This window comes from Ostrea edulis, chromosome 7 (assembly GCF_947568905.1).
Source record: "Ostrea edulis chromosome 7, xbOstEdul1.1, whole genome shotgun sequence".
In the NCBI taxonomy this organism is placed as follows: Eukaryota; Metazoa; Mollusca; class Bivalvia; order Ostreida; family Ostreidae; genus Ostrea; species Ostrea edulis.
Window position 1 is genome coordinate 18,704,805 of NC_079170.1, and position 22,230 is coordinate 18,727,034.

At 35.6% G+C, this 22,230-nt stretch overlaps 2 protein-coding genes and 1 long non-coding RNA gene across 7 annotated transcripts in view; 1 reads left to right on the forward strand and 2 right to left on the reverse strand.

The window, feature by feature from the left end:
* Positions 1-371: 371 nt before the first annotated feature.
* LOC125653835 (uncharacterized) lies at positions 372-11,899 on the reverse strand. Of its 4 annotated transcripts, none has more exons than XM_056143579.1 (3): positions 11,804-11,899; positions 7,104-7,147; positions 372-2,430 (listed from the first exon to the last, which is right to left on the reverse strand). In XM_056143579.1, the coding sequence occupies exon 3, from the start codon at positions 2,415-2,417 to the stop codon at positions 741-743; it is 1,677 nt and encodes a 558-aa protein (XP_055999554.1). In that variant the 5' UTR covers positions 2,418-2,430; positions 7,104-7,147; positions 11,804-11,899; the 3' UTR covers positions 372-740. The 4 variants fall into 4 exon arrangements, with proteins under 4 accessions (XP_055999554.1, XP_055999556.1, XP_055999555.1 ...); XM_056143581.1 differs by having other exon boundaries at positions 7,104-7,144; positions 11,797-11,853; XM_056143580.1 differs by having other exon boundaries at positions 7,104-7,214; positions 11,722-11,807.
* A 1,060-nt stretch (positions 11,900-12,959) lies between these two features.
* LOC125647726 (uncharacterized) lies at positions 12,960-16,024 on the reverse strand. Its single transcript, XR_008796705.1, has 5 exons — positions 15,919-16,024; positions 15,263-15,360; positions 14,319-14,505; positions 13,869-14,058; positions 12,960-13,660 (listed from the first exon to the last, which is right to left on the reverse strand). It is a non-coding gene; the product is annotated as an uncharacterized LOC125647726 (long non-coding RNA).
* Positions 16,025-17,869: 1,845 nt separating this feature from the next.
* LOC125653823 (dystroglycan 1-like) overlaps positions 17,870-22,230 on the forward strand; it is a 47,899-nt gene continuing 43,538 nt past the window's right edge. Inside the window, exons 1-2 of one of the 2 annotated variants that reach the window (XM_048883468.2) lie at positions 17,870-18,066; positions 18,986-19,032. The gene's annotated coding sequence lies outside the window, so the exon portion shown is untranslated. The remainder of the gene's footprint in view (positions 18,067-18,985; positions 19,033-22,230) is intronic. The other variant, XM_048883467.2, reaches the window with a different exon arrangement.

Below are 22,230 nucleotides of genomic sequence, written 5' to 3' on the forward strand. Positions count from 1 at the left end.
CTATGTGGATCGTGATGGGATAGACCCCTGGGTCGAGGCCTCTGCTGGTGGACTTTTAGTCCCTACAGCCCAGTAGCTTAGTACTTCATTACTAGCCCGAAAATACGGATGCATATTTAATTGCTGTGATAAAATAAAGAAATTAATTTCAAAATTAAGGATTATCTCCCTTATGCATAGTCCTGATCCTTAGACGAATTTGACTCCAGTCTTTGGCACTCAATAGCTCTTACAAGTTTATTGTTATTTCGGATTTCCAAAATTTCGGCTTGAGCATAACTGAAGAGACTTGATTTGTCGAAATGCGCATCTGGTGCATCAAAATTGGTACCGTATAAGTTTTACAATACAGCATAAGAAAAATACTGAAGCCAAGTTGGACTATTTATTTAGCAAAGAGACATCTTGCTTAGTAGAAACAGGTATAATGCATTCTAGGTTGTTCTCCATTCCATTTTATGAGAAAAGATATTACATTTTGAAATCAAAAGACACATTCTTTTTCCAAAAACACAGACAAAACAATAGATTTCTAATTTATTTATGTTGACGTGGTAAATTGCTGCACGTTTTGAGAAATTCTTCTTTCTGACGTCATTGATTGTTATCAAAGAGACATGTAAGGCATCTATCATTACTTATATTCAGATGTAACGTTTTAGGCCCGATATTAATGATGACGAAATCACAGAATAGTGAAATATGGGTATTCAATTTTGAAAAACATACTCGATATTCTATTATGGATACCCACTTGATGATTTCAAATATCTAATTTTTTTGACATTCCCTGAGATTAACTCAGCCACATGTAGATGGTCATTTTTGTCTACACATAATCCCCAAGGGTCGCATAGATCAATACTGATAAAAACTTGGAACTGGCCATCTTCATTTAGGATATGAATGCAGTGATTATTACTGTCTGCAATCAGAATGTGTTTGCGACTGTCTGTCGTGATGCCGAATGGATGAAATCCTTCGTTGGTAGTTGTACAATGCCCGTCATATCGAAATCGTAGTTTTCCATCCTGATTGATCACCACTACTGCAGGGGCGCCATTGTCGGCCACACAAATATCCATATTTCCATTTTCAGCAATGTATTTGATAAAATTGTTTCCTGAAAATAATGGTTTTCCGTCATCATCAAATTGCAGTGTCTGTTTCTCTGTGGAGTTGATATAACGAACAATCTTAGACTGAGTTTGATCGTCACTGTATGCTGCCACCAGGAGATCACCAGAGGCGGTGACACAGAGATTGACAGGTGTCCATCCATGCATCCTGATCACCTCCTCTATCTGTCCCTTCTTTACTTCATTCACACTCATTGATTTCCAATCAGTGTATAATAAATCTCCATGGCTTGTGAGTGCAATATCATTTGGCATCTCTCCTGAAATTGTTCTAACAGTTTTCAAAAGAAAGCCTTGGGTGTTGAAGCATTTCACATCACTTACTCTTCCGCTCGTCCAAAGTTCATCCTCAGCCGAAAGGCAAATGCTTTGAAGATTGTGATAGCCGGTATTTATTGTGCTGACCAGTTCATGTACGTTCAGAAATTGTCTCTCAGAGTGTTGCTGCTTCCTTTCGTAATACCCATCTTCTTGTGTTGAAATGGAGAGCGGGGTTAAAGATCCAAAACGACTTTGGATGTCTTCTCTCAATAATGCTTTTGCATTGAAGTTTGGACGTAAAATTTGAATTTTGGGTGGAAGGTTTCGGAGTTCCTTACTATTGGAATTGTATGCCAAGGTCACAGAAACATCATTCGATTTCTCAATCTTATTCAGAGTAAGGAGTGATTCTCGAACCAAAGATTGTATCTGAATTATTTCTTCTAAATGCTTCTTCAAAATATCGAGATGTTTGTCTTTCATCTCGTCGATTTCGTGTTTCATTTCGTTGATGACAGTATCGACCTCCTTGTGCCACTCCTCTCCACGTTGCATTATTGAAACTGAAAGATTTTCGTATTCAACATCTAAATTTGCTATTTGTGACTGTATGTCAGAGACGATGTCCTCATACGTTGGAGATAAAATATCATTTAACTCATCTGCTTCTCTTCGAATTGACTCCTTTTTAGACTTGTTGATTGCGGAGAGATCTTTAAAGGCATGCCATTTGTGAGTTTCAGAAGAAATGCACATTGAGCACACCCACATATCACATTCTAAGCATTGAAACTTGTTTCTCTTATTTTCATGAACTGCGCACTTTGGATATATTAGGGTTGACATACGTTGTTTGAATGGCACGACTTTATGTTTGTCATATGCATCAGAAATGTGCTGTCCGATACATGTAATGCAAAGTTTGACATTACAGAAATCACAATACATTTGTACCATAGCAGTCTCACAGAGGTCACACCGGATCAGGTCTTGACTGCAGTAGCGGGGATTCATCATGCTTTTCCAAATCCTGAAAAATTTCAAAGAAACATGAATGATGTAAAGCAAATCTCTCATAAAGGATAAAAGAAAGTCCTACTTATTGAGGGTTTGGTGACTGGTGAGGAAATCAAAATACTTGGATTAACAAAACCCTGTGCAGGAGTATGGTTAACAAAATGGGACTCGAGGATCTGGCTTGGGTTTCTCAAAAACAAATCTCAAACTTAAGTTTGAGTTTTCTTCTATTTGAGCAGTCATGATTTGAGTAAAATCTTAGACTTAAGTCCTAATTTCGACTTAAGTTCTTTTCGAGAAATCCTGGCCAGATTTTGAAAATTAAAATTGGGTAAGATAGAAACCAGTGCATGTTATGATTGAGAGGTATTTTCAGATCATGAAAGAATAAAATCTTAACTGTCTGAACCAAATCTTCCGAGCTTCATTTAACTATAGAATGTGGGAATTTCGTTTCCAAGAAGACGAATAAAACACCTCAATATATTACTAAGTAATATATAGAATGTGGGAATTTCGTTTCCAAGAAGACGAATAAAACACCTCAATATATTACTAAGTAATATATCAATGAAAGGTGAAGATAACAGTGATCAATCTCATAACTCATATAAGCAATACAAAACAAGAGGTACTGTGAGCAATGCTCACTAAGAATACCCCCCGCTCACCCCAATCTCCCAAAGGGTGTTTGTAATAGGTAAAACTTCAGTATTATGATCCAAAAGGTATCTAGGAACACAGCATCTCCATGCGATGAAAAAAGCCATTAAAGAATTTAAATGGAAACCACATTGCTACTTCGATGTCCAGTGCACGTGACCTTTGACCTTTTGACCCCAAAATCGATAGGGAACATCTTCATCCCATGGGTAGTCCATATGTATGATATGGTGACTGTAGGTGGAAAGGATAACACTTTAGAGCCCGGAAACCATATTGCTACTTCGATGTCCAGTGCACTTGACCTTTGACCTTTTGACCCCAAAATCGATAGGGAACATCTTCATCCCATGGGTAGTCCATATATATGATATGGTGACGGTAGGTGGAAAGGATAATGCTTTAGAGCCCGGAAACCATTGCGTCTACAGACGGACGGACGGACAGACGGACAACCCGATTCCAGTATACACCCCCCCCCAACTTGTTGCGGGGGGTATAATAGTTGGACAAACATGGACCCCTGGATATACCAGAGGTGGGATCAGACAAACACTGACCCCTGGACACACCAGAGGTGTGATAACATTTGGAAACTCTGCTTTGTTTGACCAGATTTTTTAAATACAAATTTCACAGTAATACATTGAATATAGAATATCACATTATTATGGGGTCACATCAAAGAGGTGTTGGATATTGCAGTTGGTGTGCACACAAGAGGATAGCTCAACAGGGAAATGCCATGATCCAAAAAATCATTGTTTTATCATCGAATAATGCCGTACTATATGTTGGAAGTGATATTTCATGAGAGAACCAAAATGGTTTTCAGGATAGTCCTGGTACTATAGTCATTATAGGTACCCACGCCACCTATTGTTTGGTTCCGTTTGATTTTGTATCAATTTTATTCTGCAGCGTATAGGTAACAAAAGGGTTACCCCATGTAGTTTCTATCCTTTTCTTTCAGCAAATTTGTGACAAATACCCCCCCCCCCCCCCCTGATAGGATCTATTTCAACCTAAATTTGAAATGGGTAAAGTTTATTTGGTAGTCTTTCTCAAGGTTTGTTATTTAGACACAGCCTTCACAAGATCTTTTTTCCTCTCCTTTCAAGCTTTGAATACTGAATAGTTATAGTCCGGGGAGGTAACTCTACATATACTAACAGTTTGATTGACATGTTGCCCGCGCTGCTAGCTGAGATCTATTTATGTTCCCGTATTTTAGATTTTGTGATAGAGAAAAAGGAAAGTAACGTAGCTGCGATTCCGAGTCTCTTAACTAACAAAACTTACTTACTAGACACAAACCATTGTCAAACAAAACTTACTTACTAGACACAAACCATTGTCAAACAAAACTTACTTACTAGACACAAACCATTGTCAAACAAAACTTACTTACTAGACACAAACCATTGTCAAACAAAACTTAAGAGTACAGGTGCAGTCCAGTATTTGTTAAACGAGGGCCCAAATTGAGAGTCGCCTCAATACCCCAGTGGGCGCAGGGCAAAGCTCGGGGGGGGGGGGGGGGGGGGGGGGGAACCAGGGGCCTGCAGGGGCGAAGCCGCGCAATAATGTTCCGGATTTTAAGTTACTTCTGTGAGTTATTCTAGCTATACTCTATACATATTACAATCAATAAATCTGTTACCTCATAACCTTGATTTTGGGGTTAATTTGACTTAATTTTCAAACAATTTAAACTTGCAATATTATTTGCTTTCATGTTTCACATGCCATTGTGTATCCCCTTGGACAAAACACGTCGTTTGGTACCAGTATTACTTTGCTGCCATATGGGGACCATCAGTGATTCACAAACAGATGTTTTATTCCTTGGTTCGTCATTTTTATAATCATTTATATTGTCTGTTCCTTACTGTTTTCTTATAAGAATGTTACTCTACATAAAATATGAGTTATTAAATTTGGAGGATAAAAATAATTGGTCATGGGAATTAAGGGATGTTCTATATTCTTCCTGTGCAAATTTGTGTATTATCACATTAACACTCCTCCATAAAAAAGTTTGCTGGCATAAAGTGTTGCAATGCATACCTTCATGTATTTTCAAAACTGAAATTCATTTTTTAATATTTACATTCTACTTTCACTTCTATCACAATTCTCTGCCGTATAATAGATTTACTACATCTGTCAAGTTTAATATTGTTCATAATGCAACACATTAATGAGGAAATGACTATCTCTACAATTTGTAAAGATATGAAGAGCTAAAACATTGGAAATGTGAATATTTACTTTTGAATACAGAAACCGGCGGGAACACAGCAAAAGCACAACTCCTTTCACCTGCTGGGATTGATTTTTCATGGTTTATATCTCATTGAGCTAAAATCACAAGAGATTTTTTCTGATTCTATGTTATCCATCGTCCGTCTGTCCGTAAATTTTTCATAATTTTTACTTCTTCTCCAGAACCACAGGACCAATCATTACAATACACTGGCCATGAAGTATCACTGGGTAAAGGGGAATCAAAATTGTTAAAATGAAGGGCAACACCCCGTTCAAATTGGAAATAATTAAGAAATAGTAAACATGGCAGCATCTTTTGAAGAACCACATGACTAGAAATGACAAAATGTATGTGATAGCTTCCTTAAATAATGTAATTCAAAATTATTATGTCAATCATGATCCTCAGAGGAGGCCTAGGGTATGGTCACAATAGGGATCACAGTTTAAACGGGGATATCTACATATCTGTAGAAAACAATCTTTAAAATCCTCTTAAATTATTAAAGACCCGATTTTAAGTTAATATCCCAAATTTTACCTGTATCATGATTAATGATAAGGTGGAGTGACATCTGCAGCCACCCAAGAGAGCTAGGTGTTTTGATAAAAGTATACACAACACCCTGTTCTCTTGGCCAAGTAAATAACATTGACCATATAATTATGAGCTCGGCCCATATCCAGTGATCCGTGAAGAAACCATTTGGTATTATTTTTGGGTCGTTCAGAATAGTGGAACCTTATTTATGCATGTCAATATACCAGCATATTCAGGTAATGCAGATTCAAGTTTGCTCAAATCATGGCCGTGTGGGTAGGGTTTGACCAAAGTAGGAGAGCATTTTTTTTAAATCAAAATATATAGAGAAAAAACTTTTTTCATGAAAAGCAAGACCATTATTACTCATTTGCTCAATTAAGTTATGAGCTCAAGTTAGCTTTAGTGGTCACCTGTTGTCCGGCATCTGTAGGTCCGGCCTTAAACTTTTGTCTTCTTCTCCAGAACCACTGGATTAATTTCAATCAAACTTGCCACAAAGCATGTTTGGGTAGAGAGGATTAAAAAGAAATGGATATTGATCTAAGTTTATTATATCTTTCACATATCAAGCATTTTGGGGGGTAAAATGTGTCATCTAAAAGTTAAAATTTGTGACTAAGCAAACTTAAGATGCTTTACATTACAAAATCAACATTTCACTTGTTTGTTTGTTTACATAAAAGACTTGAGTCTTTGTTTACATAACACAGATTTATGGCTAAAATATTGCTTTTATTCTTGTATTCAGAAGGTCAAACTGTCAACATTAAATGAGCTCTATTTTTAAAATGAAAAATATTTTTATCAAACATCATGAACCAGTCCCTTTAAATGACCCCACCCTATTTTTACATTTTTGTTATTATCTCCCCTTAGAAGGAAGCATGGTCGTTCATTTGAACAAACTGGAAAGCCCCTCACCCAAGAATTCTTTGTGCCAAGTTTGATTGAAATTGGCCCAGTGGTTCTGGAGAAGTCGAAAATGTAAAAAGTTTACAGACACAGGGACAGATGACGGACAAGAGGCGATGAGAAAAGCTCACTTGAGCTTTCAGCACGGCAACGCCCATGGAGTAGGTAAGATTGTCAGCAGATTCCAACCTTTGTTTTCACTTAATTTCCTTATTATTTCTAAATAATCAGATTCATGGATAAAAAGGACATTTTGATGAAGAGCTGTTTTTCCAAGAATTTATCATAAACATTACCTGTAGCATTAAACACTTCTCTGAGGCATAGCAAGGTATCGCTTCCGTGTAGATATACAGTGTATGTTGAATGACGTGTCTTGTTTGGCACAGACTGCACCCCCCTCTGTACTAATGTCGAAAATGATAAAAATAATTTAAACATAAAACAAGACTATTTGATTACTTATAAACTCACTATTTGATTGATTATCAGTTGATTGTTACCATTTACAAATGTTTTGACTGTGTGATATATCATTGATATGCACGCGAAAGCCTAGAGATAGAATGTTTTATTGTTATAAAGTCGGCATTATCTTGTTATTGTTGACGTTATTTCTTAATTTGTTTTCTTACTAAATTGGTGCATTATTAAAGTTTTATCATAAGAAATGATCTTTAATTCGTTTTTTTTCTTCTAAATCCCAATAACTTTTCCCCGTGAGTTACAAAAAAATAAATAGAAAATTTATATCTGCCCAATTTAATCTCCAAATAATGTCACGGAATAAACCATATAGCGTTTATTCCGTGATTACCCCCCCCCCCCCCCCCCCGAAAGAAAATTAATGCTAACTGGCCAACTAAACTGCTAAATATCTAAAATAATATTACTGAATAAACCTTATCATAATGTATTTCAATTTTTATAATATTTGGAAATTTGAGTATAGCGTTTATTCCGTTATATACAAACAAGAGGCACATGGGCCACATCGCTCACCTGAGTCACCTTGGCCCACATTTGAAGACTTTTCATATATATTAATTTTGCATGTAAAACCTTAGTCCCTATTATGGCCCAAACTACCCTTGGAGGCCACGATTTTTGCAAACTTGAATCAACACTATGTCAGAAAGCTTTCATGTAAATGTCAACTCCTTTGGCCCAATGGTTCTTGAGAAGAAGATTTTTAAAGATTTTCCCTATATTTGTATGTAAAACTTTGACCCCCCCCCCCTTGTGGTCCCATCCTACCCCCCGGGGGCCATGATTTGAACAAACTTGAATCTGCACTATGTCAGAAAGTTTTTTGTAAATATCAGCTTTTCTGACTCAGTGGTTATTGAGAAGATTTTAACTATATATTTGTATGTAAAACTTTGATCCCCCTTGTGGCCCCATCCTACACCCGGGGGCCATGATTTGAACAAACTTGAATCTGCACTATGTCAGAAAGTTTTCATGTAAAAATCAGCTTTTCTGGCTCAATGGTTCTTGAGAAGAAGATTTTTCCTATACATTTGTATGTAAAACTTTGATCCCCTATTCTGGCCCCATCCAACCCCCGGGGTCCATGATTTGAACAAACTTGAATCTCCATTATGTCAGAAAGCTTTCATGTAAATCTCAGCTTTTCTGGCTCAGTGGTTCTTGAGAAGAAGATTTTTAAAGTGTTTCCCTATATATTTGTATGTAAAACTTTGATCCCCCGTTGTGGCCCCATTCTACCCCCGGGGGCCATGATTTGAACAAACTTAAATCTGCAATATGTCAGGAAACTTTCAGCTCTTCTGGACAAGTGGTTCTTGAGAAGATTTTTAAATGACCCCACCCTATTTTTGCATTTTGGTGATTATCTCCCCTTTGAAAGGGACATGGCCCTTCATTTGATCAAACTTGAAAGCCCTTCACCCAAGGATGCTTTTGGCCAAGTTTGGTTGAGATTGGCCCAGTGGTTCTGGAGAAGAAGTCGAAAATGTGAAAAGTTTACAGACGGACAGACTGACAGACGATGGATAAAATGTGATCAGAAAAGCTCACTTGAACCTTCGGTTCAGGTGAGCTAAAAATTCAGAATACAAAATTAATGATAGCTAGCCAAATTTATCTTTAGTAATGTTACGGAATAAACCGTATAATAATTTGTTTCATTTTTTAAAAATCATTCATTTTGAATGCTTATGTACCCGTCTCTTGCATTAAATTTCATCTTTGTTTTGTTAATACGGGTTAAAAAAACTTTCTTAGTTCAATAATATCCTTTTTCTTGTATTACTGTATTGAAATACACATTTATTCCTTTACAAACAATTGCATGAGTAGTGTTGAATGTAAAACTTATACGGTACGAATTTTGATGCATCAGATGCGCATATCGACAAATAATGTCTCTTCAGTGATGCTCAACTGAAATGTTTGAAATCCGAAATAACGATAAACTTGCTAGAGCTATTATAGGGGAAAAGAGAGTGCCAAAAAGTGGAGTCAAATTCGTCTAAGGATAAGAGCTATGCATTATTGTTTGCATTCAACAATTGCTTTCTATTCAAGTGAGGTACAGGCGTTTTCAGATTGCATGAGAAAGGGAAAAATCATGCAAAGTTCAAGTCCCGTATATTGGAAATCTTCCTTGAGCGGCCCGTGGATCAAACATTTTAAGAAATAAAGTCATTAATTTTTTATTATTTAATTTAAAACCTTTGCAAAATTAGTAGAGATGGCCGAGTAAATGTTTAAATTATTTGCACTTTTCTAGATTTTGTTTTAAAACGTTTATTATGTGGGCCATCTCTACATTTATTCAAATAAATGTAAATCTGAATAATTATACAGATTGTATGCTACTGTTTCCTTTTCACTTTCATAATAAAAACGTATGTTTTAAGTAAATGTGTCGTTATGGAAATGGAAACTTCGTCTGTATATATACTCTTGTTATTCGCACGGGTGCAAATAATTATGGCATTATATTCATTCATTAAATGTAATATTCATTGAAATTCTCCCCCCAGAAATTCCAAGCCCCATTTATTGTATGGTCTCCCCCCAAAAAAGCCCTTTTCCGGAAATTCTTCCCGTTTTAGAGCGTGTTTTAGCTTGAAATTGGAAACTTCATCTGTATATATATAGTGTCAACACAACATAAGCAACACAAATCAATCATTACATAAAATAGATATATAATCATGTCCTCTAACACTACAGATGAAAAAAAATTAATACTAGTATTTAAAGGAAATAAATAATGACCTTTTTGCACTTGATATACGAAAAACTTCATGATATAAAAATTGAGGGTTTAAAAGAACATATTATTGAGGGTTTAAAAGAACATATTAGGAGTAATGTCAATTTCTAAAATTTTACATAATTTTCAAGGTCTGGTCTTCCAGTTTAAAATGCAACTTAAAAAAGTGGGGGTTGGAGATAAAAAATTTGTGAATTATTGGCGAAAATACTGAATTTTTATACAAAATTTCGTGTAAATTAATTAACCTTTTTAAGAATCGGTGTTGTTTGAAAAAATAAATCAACCAAATTAATAAATCACAACATTTAAACTAGTTCCAAGGCTCAACTACCATGTATCATAAATTATAAAAAATGAAATACACATAGATCTATAGGGGTATAAATATAGATGATAAATTGGATGAAACAGAAACTGTAATACCATGCAGAGCTTTTTGATTAGTGAATCCTTCCGCCACAAAATATAGTCGCTGTCAAACCCTTTCAAAATTTGAATTGACACAAAATTTTTCAGCTGGATATTGTTCAATAATACATGCATAATATGTTTGCACCAATGGGATGAGTATTGAACCAGTAAATACTTAGTTGTAGCATCTTGCGCAGTTGTACCACAGGAGTTTGAAATTTTATCAATAAAGTCAATAAAATTCACTTGATTGACCAAGCCATGAGCTATGCGTTAGCATAGCGAACGCATAGCTCATGGCTTGGTCAATCAAGTGAATTTTATTGACTTTATTGATAAAATTTCAAACTCCTGTGGTTGTACCCAAAAGCTCAGGAGCTAAGTTAAAGTCCCGAGACACAGCTAGGTTATTCTGGTGGTATCTTTTGCATTCCATTCAATCATATGTACTTGTACTACGTGCCTATTACTATTATTATGTGTCATTGCATATATTGTTATTATTTTCTTCCTGTGTGTATTTCTGACTGTTTTGCATTATGATACACGGTGGTACTTACATATATTACATCAAGTAATGTCTCGTGTTATGTACATTGTCTAAGCTCATATACTACTAGTATTAATGTATATTATGTGTGAACCATATTGCACATATGCACTCATTATAAACATGACATGTTGATCTAGTACCAATGCACCGTCTCGTGGTATCTTTTGCATTACAGTGGAGTTAATCATAATGTACTTTACTACCTTTACTATTACATGTATTACATGTAGAGTTGTTATGTACATGTATATATATAGACATCTATATATATATATATATATATATATATATATATATATATTTTCCCCTATGTGTATTTCTGACTGTTTTACATTAGGCTACATGGTGGTACTTACATATAATGCAAATAAGTATTATCATGTTCAAACATCTCATGTATGAACATTGCTCATACTAATAGTGCAGATTTTACTCTTGTTTTGTTTTTCTTTTTATCGTCATTGCACATTGAAATGTTAACAATCATGTATGCTGTATGCCCGAGAGGGCCCTAATTTGGAAATAAATCATATTCTATTCTATTCTATTCTAGCCAAGCCCTCAAGATCGGGCTTGTCGGCAGATTCCAACTTTTGTTTTAACTTAGTTTGCTTATTACATCTAAATAATCAGATTCATAGATAAAAATAACATTTTGATGAAGAGCTATTGAAGCCTACTCTTCCGGTAACGTTACCTGTAGCATCACAGTTCCTAATCTGAGATTACACAGTTCCCTCTATGGCGTGCCTTTGAGATTTGGAGGTTGGACTTTGTGCTAGCCTGGTACCCGAGGCCTTCCGATGTTCAAAGAACGAAGGCCAGGCATCGGATGTCGAATGGATTCTTCCACTGATCAAAATCCAATATGGCGGACTCAATGGTAAGTAATGGGAATGTACGTAAATGAGCGTATCATGGCTTAATTAGCTGTGTCACTTTCGATTTTATGTCATTAGTTGCCAGATACAGACCTTAGGAAATGTATAATACTTGGTTTTCCATGTGACACGCTTGTTTGATATAGTCTTATCCCTTTGTATTCAAGTAAGTAGGTGATTCGCCAACTCGCATATTTTTCACGTGTGTTAAATTAAATCTAACCGTGTCACTTCGTTTTTTCTACTATTGATGGGTTGCATTGGGTTGCTGGCGAAGATATATACTGAGTTTTATAGATGACACGCTCCAGTTTTCCTATTTTGAACCGACAATTATTTCAGATCGAATTTCCTCGACTCATTTTGACTGGTTATCCTTGTTAAGCAGTATAAATATTATTGTAACTGCTAGCTGTTTATGAGCCACCCTTGCATTTTGTAAATAATCAATATTAAGCAAGGCATAACATTTTATTCTAGAAAGATACAAGTTAAAGCTACATGCACTAATTATGTAAACACAATGTGGAAATAAGTTTTGGTCTCAAGATCGATTGACTGTATATTGTTTAACGTCCCTCTCGAGAATATTTCACTCATATGGACCCAATAACTTCGATCCAATGGTTTTCAGGCCCTTCTATGTTGCAATCTTATGCTAGTTTAGTTCTTAATATATTTTAATGTACATCATATATGTCAGTCATTATTTGATTCTCTATTGTTTAAAATTCATTCATATTCAAGGGTCACCATCAATTGCCTGTATTTAGACCTATACATGATACTTTGGCCTTTTGAGCAGTGAGGATCAGACTGTTCTTATTTAATTGTGCCACACAATTTCAGTTAATAATCTCATTCAATGATCATTCTTATGTTAACTCTTTTGTCATAATATGCAATCAGGTGCAGAGGACCTATTCTGACCCAGATAATCACTGGGTTACAAAGACATTTCTCTCAACTAGATTTAAAGGTATTTCACATACAGAAATGCTAGATTTATCTAAATTTCAGAATATTAGACTTTTCTTCATGAACAAGGAATATATTCAATTCAAATGCTTTATTAACGACTAGCAAACATGAAGCATACATTATATATACTTGTATGTATATTATATATATATACATATATATATCACACCAACCAGTATCAACTGTACAAGAATAATACAATATTTACTCTCCAAGACTACCAGTTCTTAATATATGCCAACATGGTGTACTGGTGCACACTTTCGTATCTGTACGATGGAGGAACAGGTTCGATTCCTGTTGTTGGCTTCCTTTGAAAGAACTAGTAGAGATCTTCTATTGTTTAAGAATACTTCAATATCATAGCATTTAATGTCAAAGACACACACTTGCACAGAAAACATGTTTACTAGTCTAATGAAATAGCTAAATTTCATTTACAATAATTATTTGCATAGAAAAGGTTTCTAATAAAAGAGGGTTGTGATCAAGCATTTCTTGTGCAACACATTCCCATCTGATATATGGCAAAATTCCTCATAAGTGTTATCCCCAAGTAACTGAAACATGTATGTGTTATGTATTTCAAAGATTCTTCCATTTTCACATGAAACAATGCCAAATCTCCTTTTTAAGGTCTTTCTAGTCACGTATTTCTCATGTCATAATGTGGAATGAATTGCTACTCCTCCTACTGTTGGCTAACTTCTTGATCTGAGAACTGACACTCTCGAACTCCCTCCTTGAGTCTTTCTCAAAAAGCTCACCTCTGATCTAAAAATTAAAAACATTGTCACAAACATCAGTATAATCAGTAAAGATGTGTATTGATATGGATCAGGAATAGTAGTAAATACATAATGCACATACATCATAAATATTAATGATGTCATTATTTTATCATAGATAAATAATGAAACAAGTCTGTAATTTATATTTCCCTTTTCATCTAAAGTTTTATATTCATGTAGGTTTTACTTACACAAACAAGAGGGAGGGAATGCTGTTGTCTGCTTGTATGCATGCCACATTCTTCTTATAAGAGTTATGAGATTGATCACTGTTCGTTATCTTCACCTTTCATTCTTCACTTCCACTCAGAAAATTCTCATTTTTAAGGAAGTCTTCTGAAGATCTGGCTTCTCCTTTTTAAAAGGGTCTGCATGATGCACCTGAAATAAAACAAGGTAGGTCAGTTCATTTCATACAAAAAATCAAGCATTTTTCACTATTGTGTTTTATCAATACAGAAATTGTCAGTATCTAATTTAATCAATTTGGGATTGAATTTCTTCCACTAACAAAGAGAACATATTTTAGAATATGATAAACTTCTAACACCTTTAGATGCCAGAAATAATTGTTTTTGTTATCGCTGTAAGAGGTGGAAAACTTCAATAACAGACTGTAACAAATTGATATAGTTGTTAACCTGTTATGGAAGTTTGTAATTCCAGAAGCACTTATATCGCTTGGGGCCTAATTAAGTGCCTGTGTGTAATTCTTCATTCAAGTTGGATGTTAATTCCTTCCAATATGAATTGGTTTGGAGGAGGATGAGTCCTTGAATACCCCTTTAGAATTTCTTTCTTTGTATCTTTCCATCTGGAGTCTGTAGACTACATAGTAAAATAAAGAGATCAATCTGGTTATCTTTCCTTTCCTTTTTCCACAAAATTATATTAAGAGTCATTAATTTGGTACACAAGTACCACAACTTTAATGTATTGAAAACTATCTTGAAATTTTCAATACAGTGAGAGAAATATAAATGCAAAAGTTTGTTTTGGGGATGAATGAGGGTTTCTCCAGATTGTGATCTTCTACATTTTTTCTTTGAAACTTTAGCAGGTGTGAATTTTAGTATCAAATCCAAGCAGTACCAACAAGTTTGTGCAAAAGCATAACAATGAAATGTTACTATAGTGCCATATTGTGTACTTCACATTATGTAAAATTTGTTTTTGTTGTGATACAGAATTCCTGGCTACTACAGCCTAAGATTTTTAAATTGAAGTGTATGAACTCAGTTCTCTCATAAAGAAGACAAAGAATTTGAGTTACAAATAAATGCAATATAATGCTAACACAAAAATAGAATACCTCAATGTATAACTTTTGGCAATATATAAAAATTGTGGACTGACCCACAAATATAATTTTGGACAAACAGGACAAGTGAATCAGAGAGGAATTCACATTAAACCAAAGTAAAAACAGAAACTTTAAATCAAGCCTATTGGATCAAGCATAAAGTTGGCAGGTCAACATAATAAAAATAATTGACACTGTCAAGACACCATGTTACTGAATTATAAAATGCATAAATAGCCTTATTATCTACTACACAAGCAATATATACATCTTATATTATACCTGTTGGCATGGTTTTGCATATTCATGAAGCATTATATATGAGGGTGTTTTTCATCTACTATCATGTGTTTCTTCTTTCCATATGTATGGAAATTCATCTGAAATTAAAATGATTAATATACATATATTATATAATATTGAGAATCTGTAAAATTGTACACTATAACTCCAATAAAAGCTTAAAACACCCCTATCATCGCACAAGAAAATCATCGTATAAACTTCAGCTATAGCCTAAAGTTTTATCAAAGTAAAGCACGTCATTAGATCTATATGTAATAAAAAATTGTCCAAGAATGAGTCGAGGAAATTCGATCTGAAATAATTGTCGGTTCAAAATAGGAAAACTGGTGCGTGTCATCTATAAAACTCAGTATATATCTTCGCCAGCAACCCAATGTAACCCATCAATAGTAGAAAAAACGAAGTGACACGGTTAGATTTAATTTAACACACGTGAAAAATATGCGAGTTGGCGAATCACCTACTTACTTGAATACAAAGGGATAAGACTATATCAAACAAGCGTGTCACATGGAAAACCAAGTATTATACATTTCCTAAGGTCTGTATCTGGCAACTAATGACATAAAATCGAAAGTGACACAGCTAATTAAGCCATGATACGCTCATTTACGTACATTCCCATTACTTACCATTGAGTCCGCCATATTGGATTTTGATCAGTGGAAGAATCCATTCGACATCCGATGCCTGGCCTTCGTTCTTTGAACATCGGAAGGCCTCGGGTACCAGGCTAGACTTTGTGCTAGACAGATTTAGAGGAATGTTGGTAAAATGGGGGCAGGTCTAAAGGCCGGAATTCAGGTAGTGGTACTAAATAAAAGTACCGATATCTCTGCTAATACTCATCATATTTTTATTCGGTAAAAAATCACATAATCTGCGAGGCAACACCTTGCAGAATATATATAACAATTTTAAAATCTAAGATGACAACTAATAGAAATCACACCCGTAGCCGGGGGGGGGGGGGGGGGGGTGGGGTTCGTACCCCCCCCCCCCCCTTGAAAACTACTAAGCACTATTAAAGTCGGCATTTTCCGAGAACTATCCTATTAAAGTCGATGTTTTGCCCAAAGTCTTTTCAATCGAACAATTCTGATAATTTTAATGTCTTCTAACCGCTCTTTGATCTAGAAAATTCATAGTAAAAAAGGCATGATTCCAAAATTCAAATTAAGTGCCAGGAAATTGCTAGATTGCAGGATTTTGCACCAAATACCCCAGACCCCCTGCCGTAGTGGCACCTCGCGGTGCGAGGTGATAGACTCGCGTTGCGAGTCTATGTAACCAACCCCCCCCCCCCCTTGAAAAATCCTGCCTACGGACCTGGAAATCCCTGCCGGAATGAGCAGTGATCGGAAAAAGTTGGTTCCGTAATAGAAGAATGGGTATCAAATATTTTATTATAAATCCTGTTATAGTTGATATTTTTTTATTCGGTAAAATTTCTCATAAAGCATAGGGCAAGACCATTTAGAAAATATAAAAAGAGTTGTATTTATTTGCTGGAAAGTGTTTGAAAATCCTGCCGAAATGAGAAAATATGGGGAGAAAATGGAGAGGTCATATGAGAGTCGTTGTTATCTCAAAATATAGATTGATTACAGGCGCGTAGCCAGACAGAAAATGAAGTGTACGCAAAGTAGGGCAGGGGGTCTGGGGGCCGCCTTGAGGCCCCCAGTGGGTCCAGGGCAAAGCCCTGGTGGGGGCCCAGGGGGCGAAGCCCCCGGAAGCTCCTGGGTTTTATTGATTACAATCACCAATTCTTTTTAGTATACAACGGGTATTTTGGCTGTCAATTTTCCAAACAAACGAATTCAAACAATAGAATAGACATGATGATTGGAGTTAATCATAAATCGGAAATACATAGCGCAAAGTTACACTTAAGGCAATGACATAAAAATGTAAAAATAATTTCTCTCTCTCTTTTTTTTTTTTTTTTTTTTTAGCAAATAATGTGTACGCAGTTGCGTACTTTCGTATAGGCAGCTACGCGCCTGGATTAAATTCAATCAGAGTTAGAAAAGGGTCAAATTTCTTTTTGAAATAGACCTAGGCCTATCTTTAATATAATTTGGCAGAGTAGTTTTTCTAATTGATTCAGAGATAAGCTAATATGTAAAACTAACTAATCTGCAAAATATACAGGATATCTGTGTAAACATTACTTAAAACGTGACAGATTCAATTGGCAATATATGCCTACTGCATCTATTTAATACACATTAAATCTTGTGGTAGTGTAGTTAAAAAAAATTCAAACCAAAAGTTCCTATTAGAACACTTGGGTGAGTTATATATGTATATGTCCTAGGCAAGCCGCTATCTTCATACTTGATGCTTTTAAAATCCGTCAGAACTTCACAAAAAAAAGACATTCTAATATCATTCCATCTCCATTTATGTGTTTGTACAAACATTGTAAAAATATTAATCAGTGACACATAGGTCCTTTGGGCCGGGTGTAAAAAATTACGTTTATTGTCAAATTAATTGCATAACTGTATCATTACACATGTCACTATAATAAACAATTTACTTACTTACTTACTTATATATTTCATCTTTCCAGGTTTCAACAAAAGAGTTATACAATGAGAGTTTAACCTTTTTAGATAAATGAAATACTGATCGTCCTAAACCTGGATTTTACGGAGTTGGTGCTTAGAGTCTACTTTGAGTTATTTCCCTTAGTGCGCAAAATGGGAAGTGAAAGTAATATTAGAGCACGTGCACATGTATCAACAGTGTTCTAATACAGTGAACACGAGAAGGTAACCTTGAATTTTACATCAATAATTCGGCAGTCTTATGATAATCTTAAATTGTTTACATATAAAACTTAACACGTATTAAAGACTGAGTTTATTGTATAAAATTTTGATTTCTAACAGTGTCTAAATCAACGTTTTCATCCAAAGGACTTTCCACAGTTCCACTAAAAAGTGCAAAGATTCTAGCTACAGTTATGTTGTAATATCAAAACATGACGAATGTAAAGTTGACTCAACATTTTACAGAATTTCTGATTCGGAGTCCAAATTAGACAAATTTTATACGAGTTAGTTCTTCAATACTTATTGAAAAAAATTACTAAATCATACTGTGTTAGAAATCTACTATAATAATTTAATCAGCAGCAATATATAATTATTAATGAAGAGTTCATATTCGCTACAATTGCGTAGAGTCTTCAGATGAATTCAAATCATCATGAGAAAATTCAACTGTTATCCATGCAATGCAGTCTTGTTATGCCACAGTGATCCATAGCACATATTTTTGCCCCCCCCCCCCCCCCCCCCTAATATCAATGGCAGGATGGCACAAAATTCCTCTATTGAGCAATGTCAATTACAAGGAATTGTAATCATTCTTAACATATAAATTCAAAATTAAGTTTTATGTGAAATTATTCCCCTTTGACCTACTTTACCTGATTCTCTTCTTTGATCTCTGGTCTACCTTCTTCTGTCCAAGGAAATATTTACACAGATGACTCGGACAGGTCACAAATATTTAAACTTCAAATTAAATATTGTTTGTTGCAGTGATATATTTTCTAATATAATGTAAATTTTAATTGTTTTCTGATTGAAATAATCAACTAATCAAATTCTGAAATCAATAGGCCTGTGAATTCTCTGTATGTATATAATTTGCATCTCTCATCATGTTTTCCTGTCATTATAGTTTTAGAAACAGCCGTCACCAGTGTGTAGTAGAATGATACCAGGCTAGTGAGTATTTAAAAATTCATTCTCTCTCTCTCTCTCTCTCTCTCTCTCTCTCTCTCTCTCAATGTATATATTTAAGGAATGACTTGAATTCAGGGGCATATTATATGAGTATAACCTGGTTTGAGTCAGTTTATGCCTTATAATCCACAAAGTATCCTAGGGTCTGCCAAAGTTTTTAATCATTCCTGGATATACTCCAGAAAATCCATTTTAGTTTATTAAAGACTACTTTTAGTATACATATGCATTGTTAGTTTTCAAAAACAATGTCTCACTGGGTGGTTCATTATAACCCTGCTAAAAAGGGAAAACTCTGATTATGGAAATAAGAAATCGAATAAGAGATGAACATATCAAGAAATGTGATCCAAGCGTACTTTCCAGAAGTAGTGGAGAAAAGGCTGGGTTTGGCTCATTTTAAAAAGAGAATATAAATATTAAATTTAGCAATAAGGATGTTAAGATATGTAATTCAGCAATTTGTTTGATATACTTCATGATTTGTGTAGGTTCTTGGGGGAGGTGCTACTAGAAATGTATGGTTCCTGCAAAACTTTTCTCCTGGTAAAAGATTTTTGAAGAATTCAGATTCATGTGTAACAGGAAGGGCGAAAATGCAACAGACCAGACTGGGATTTGAACCTGGGGCCCCCTGAACCTTTATTGAGGTGCTTTACCAACTGAGCTTAACTGAGGTGCTATTTGGCCGCTGGCAACCGTAACCCACTTTGACCACTATACATGCAAGTTTTTAGCTCACCTGAGCCAAAGGCTCAAGTGAGCTTTTCTGATCACATTTTGTCCGGCGTCCGTCTGTCTGTAAACTTTTCACATTTTCATCTTCTTCTCATGAACCACTGAGCCAATTTCAACCAAACATAGCCAAAAGCATCCTTGGGTGAAGGGCTTTCAAGTTTGTTCACAGTCAATGCGAAAGACATCGGACCGTCGGACCTGACCGATGTGCAGTGCCTCAGGTCCGATATGTCATTTTTTACATCGGACCGGAATGTCCGATGTCTCAGTGTCCGGTTTTAAGCTTTATTATTTTGACGCGGAGTCATTTAAATGTTTGTTATAAGTAAAAAATATCACACAAATCCAAATACGTAAATGAATGTGATTAAACCGCATGGACCGTCTAAAGTATTATGCGGGAGGGATCCCTGGTATAGTATTACTAGTATAATAAATAAGATTTCCTTGGTTTTGCATTTTCACGTGTTTCACTTTTTTACATTAGGTTTTTTGGTCTGACAAAATTTGGTTCGGTCCGGTGTGTTCATTGATTACATAGGACCGAATGTCCTGTGTGGTCCAAAAAACTTTCGCATAGACTGTGTTCAAATGAAGGGCCATGTCCCTTTCAAAGGGGAGATAATCACAAAAATGCAAAAATAGGGTGGGGTCATTTAAAAATCTTCTTCTCAAGAACCACTGGGCCAGAAGAGCTGAAATTTACCTGACAGCTTCCTGACATATTGCAGATTCAAGTTTGTTCAAATCATGGCCCCCGGTGGTAGGATGGGGCCACAAGGGGGGATCAAAGTTTTACATACAAATATATAGGGGAAAACTTTAAAAATCTTGTTCTCAAGAACCACTGAGCCAGAAAAGCTGAGATTTACATGAAAGCTTCCTGACATAATGCAGATTCAAGTTTGTTCAAATCATGGACCCCGGGGGTTGGATGGGGCCACAATAGGGGATCAAAGTTTTACATACAAATATATAGGAAAAATCTTTAAAAATCTTCTTCTCAAGAACCACTGAGCCAGAAAAGCTGATTTTTACATGAAAGCTTTCTGACATAGTGCAGATTCAAGTTTGTTCAAATCATGGCCCCCGGGGATAGGATGGGGCCCCAAGGGGGGATCAAAGTTTTGCACACAAATATATAGGGAAAAACTTTAAAAATCTTGTTCTCAAGAACCACTGAGCCAGAAAAGCTGAGATTTACATGACAGCTTCCTGACATAATGCAGATTCAATTTTGTTCAAATCATGGGCGCCGGGGGTTGGATGGGGCCACAATAGGGGATCAAAGTTTTACATACAAATATATAGGAAAAATCTTTAAAAATCTTCTACTCAAGAACCACTGAGCCAGAAAAGCTGAGATTTACATGAAAGCTTTCTGACATAATGCAGATTCAAGTTTGTTCAAATCATGGGCTCCGGAGGTAGGATGGGTCCACAAGGGGGATCAAAGTTTTACATAGAAATATATAGTTAAAATCTTTTTCTCAATAACCACTGAGTCAGAAAAGCTGATATTTACAAGAAAACTTTCTGACATAGTGCAGATTCAAGTTTGTTCAAATCATGGCCCCCGGGGGGTAGGATGGGGCCACAAGTGGGGGGGGGGGGGGTGTCAAAGTTTTACATACAAATATAGGAAAAATCTTTAAAAATCTTCTTCTCAAGAACCATTGGGCAAAAGAAGTTGACATTTACATGAAAGCTTTCTGACATAGTGTAGATTCAAGTTTGCAAAGGGTAGTTTGGGCCATAATAGGGACCAAGGTTTTACATGCAAATATATATGGAAAGTCTTCAGATATGGGCCAAGGTGACTCAGGTGAGCGATGTGGCCCATGGGCCTCTTGTTTTTGTGAGTGAAACACAGGTGACTGTTATGGCCCATGGGCCTCTTATTTTTTTTGTAAACTTCTGACCTGGACATTTGTTAGTATTAAAGGGGTACGTATCACACATGTAATTACCCCAGTCAATCACATGCCTTATTGTGTTAGTACAATGAGTGCTGGGTACCAGTTCCAATAAGTACCAGACAAACCATCTACAATCCTGTTGTAAGAAATTTCAAATGAAATTGGATGATAGAATTTTGGATGCTATAGAGTCAATGTTTAGTCAGGAATTAAAGGATTTATTTTGTCACATAGGGCACTGCTAAGATTAACTCGGGCAGAAGTTTGCTTGACTGTGAGTTTACTTTTAATCACCCCGATTTATTTACTGTCTTTTGCCGCGTATTTGCTAGAGGGCGGATCTTGGTATTCGTATCAGGTGTTTTGAGGAAGCTAATTTCTCTGCTAAGGTTCTTGGATAATTAAAAGATGATTTTGGCTCTACATGTAATTCTAACTGTGATTTAATACTATACAGATCACAAAACTGCTCGCATTTATAAGTTTGTTGTTACATAGGCAAAATATACAAAAGTAATTTAAG

Bases quoted from the DNA above. Each gene is read 5' to 3' on its own strand.
- LOC125653835 (XM_056143579.1), bottom strand. From the start codon at position 2,417: ATGATGAATCCCCGCTACTGCAGTCAAGACCTGATCCGGTGTGACCTC.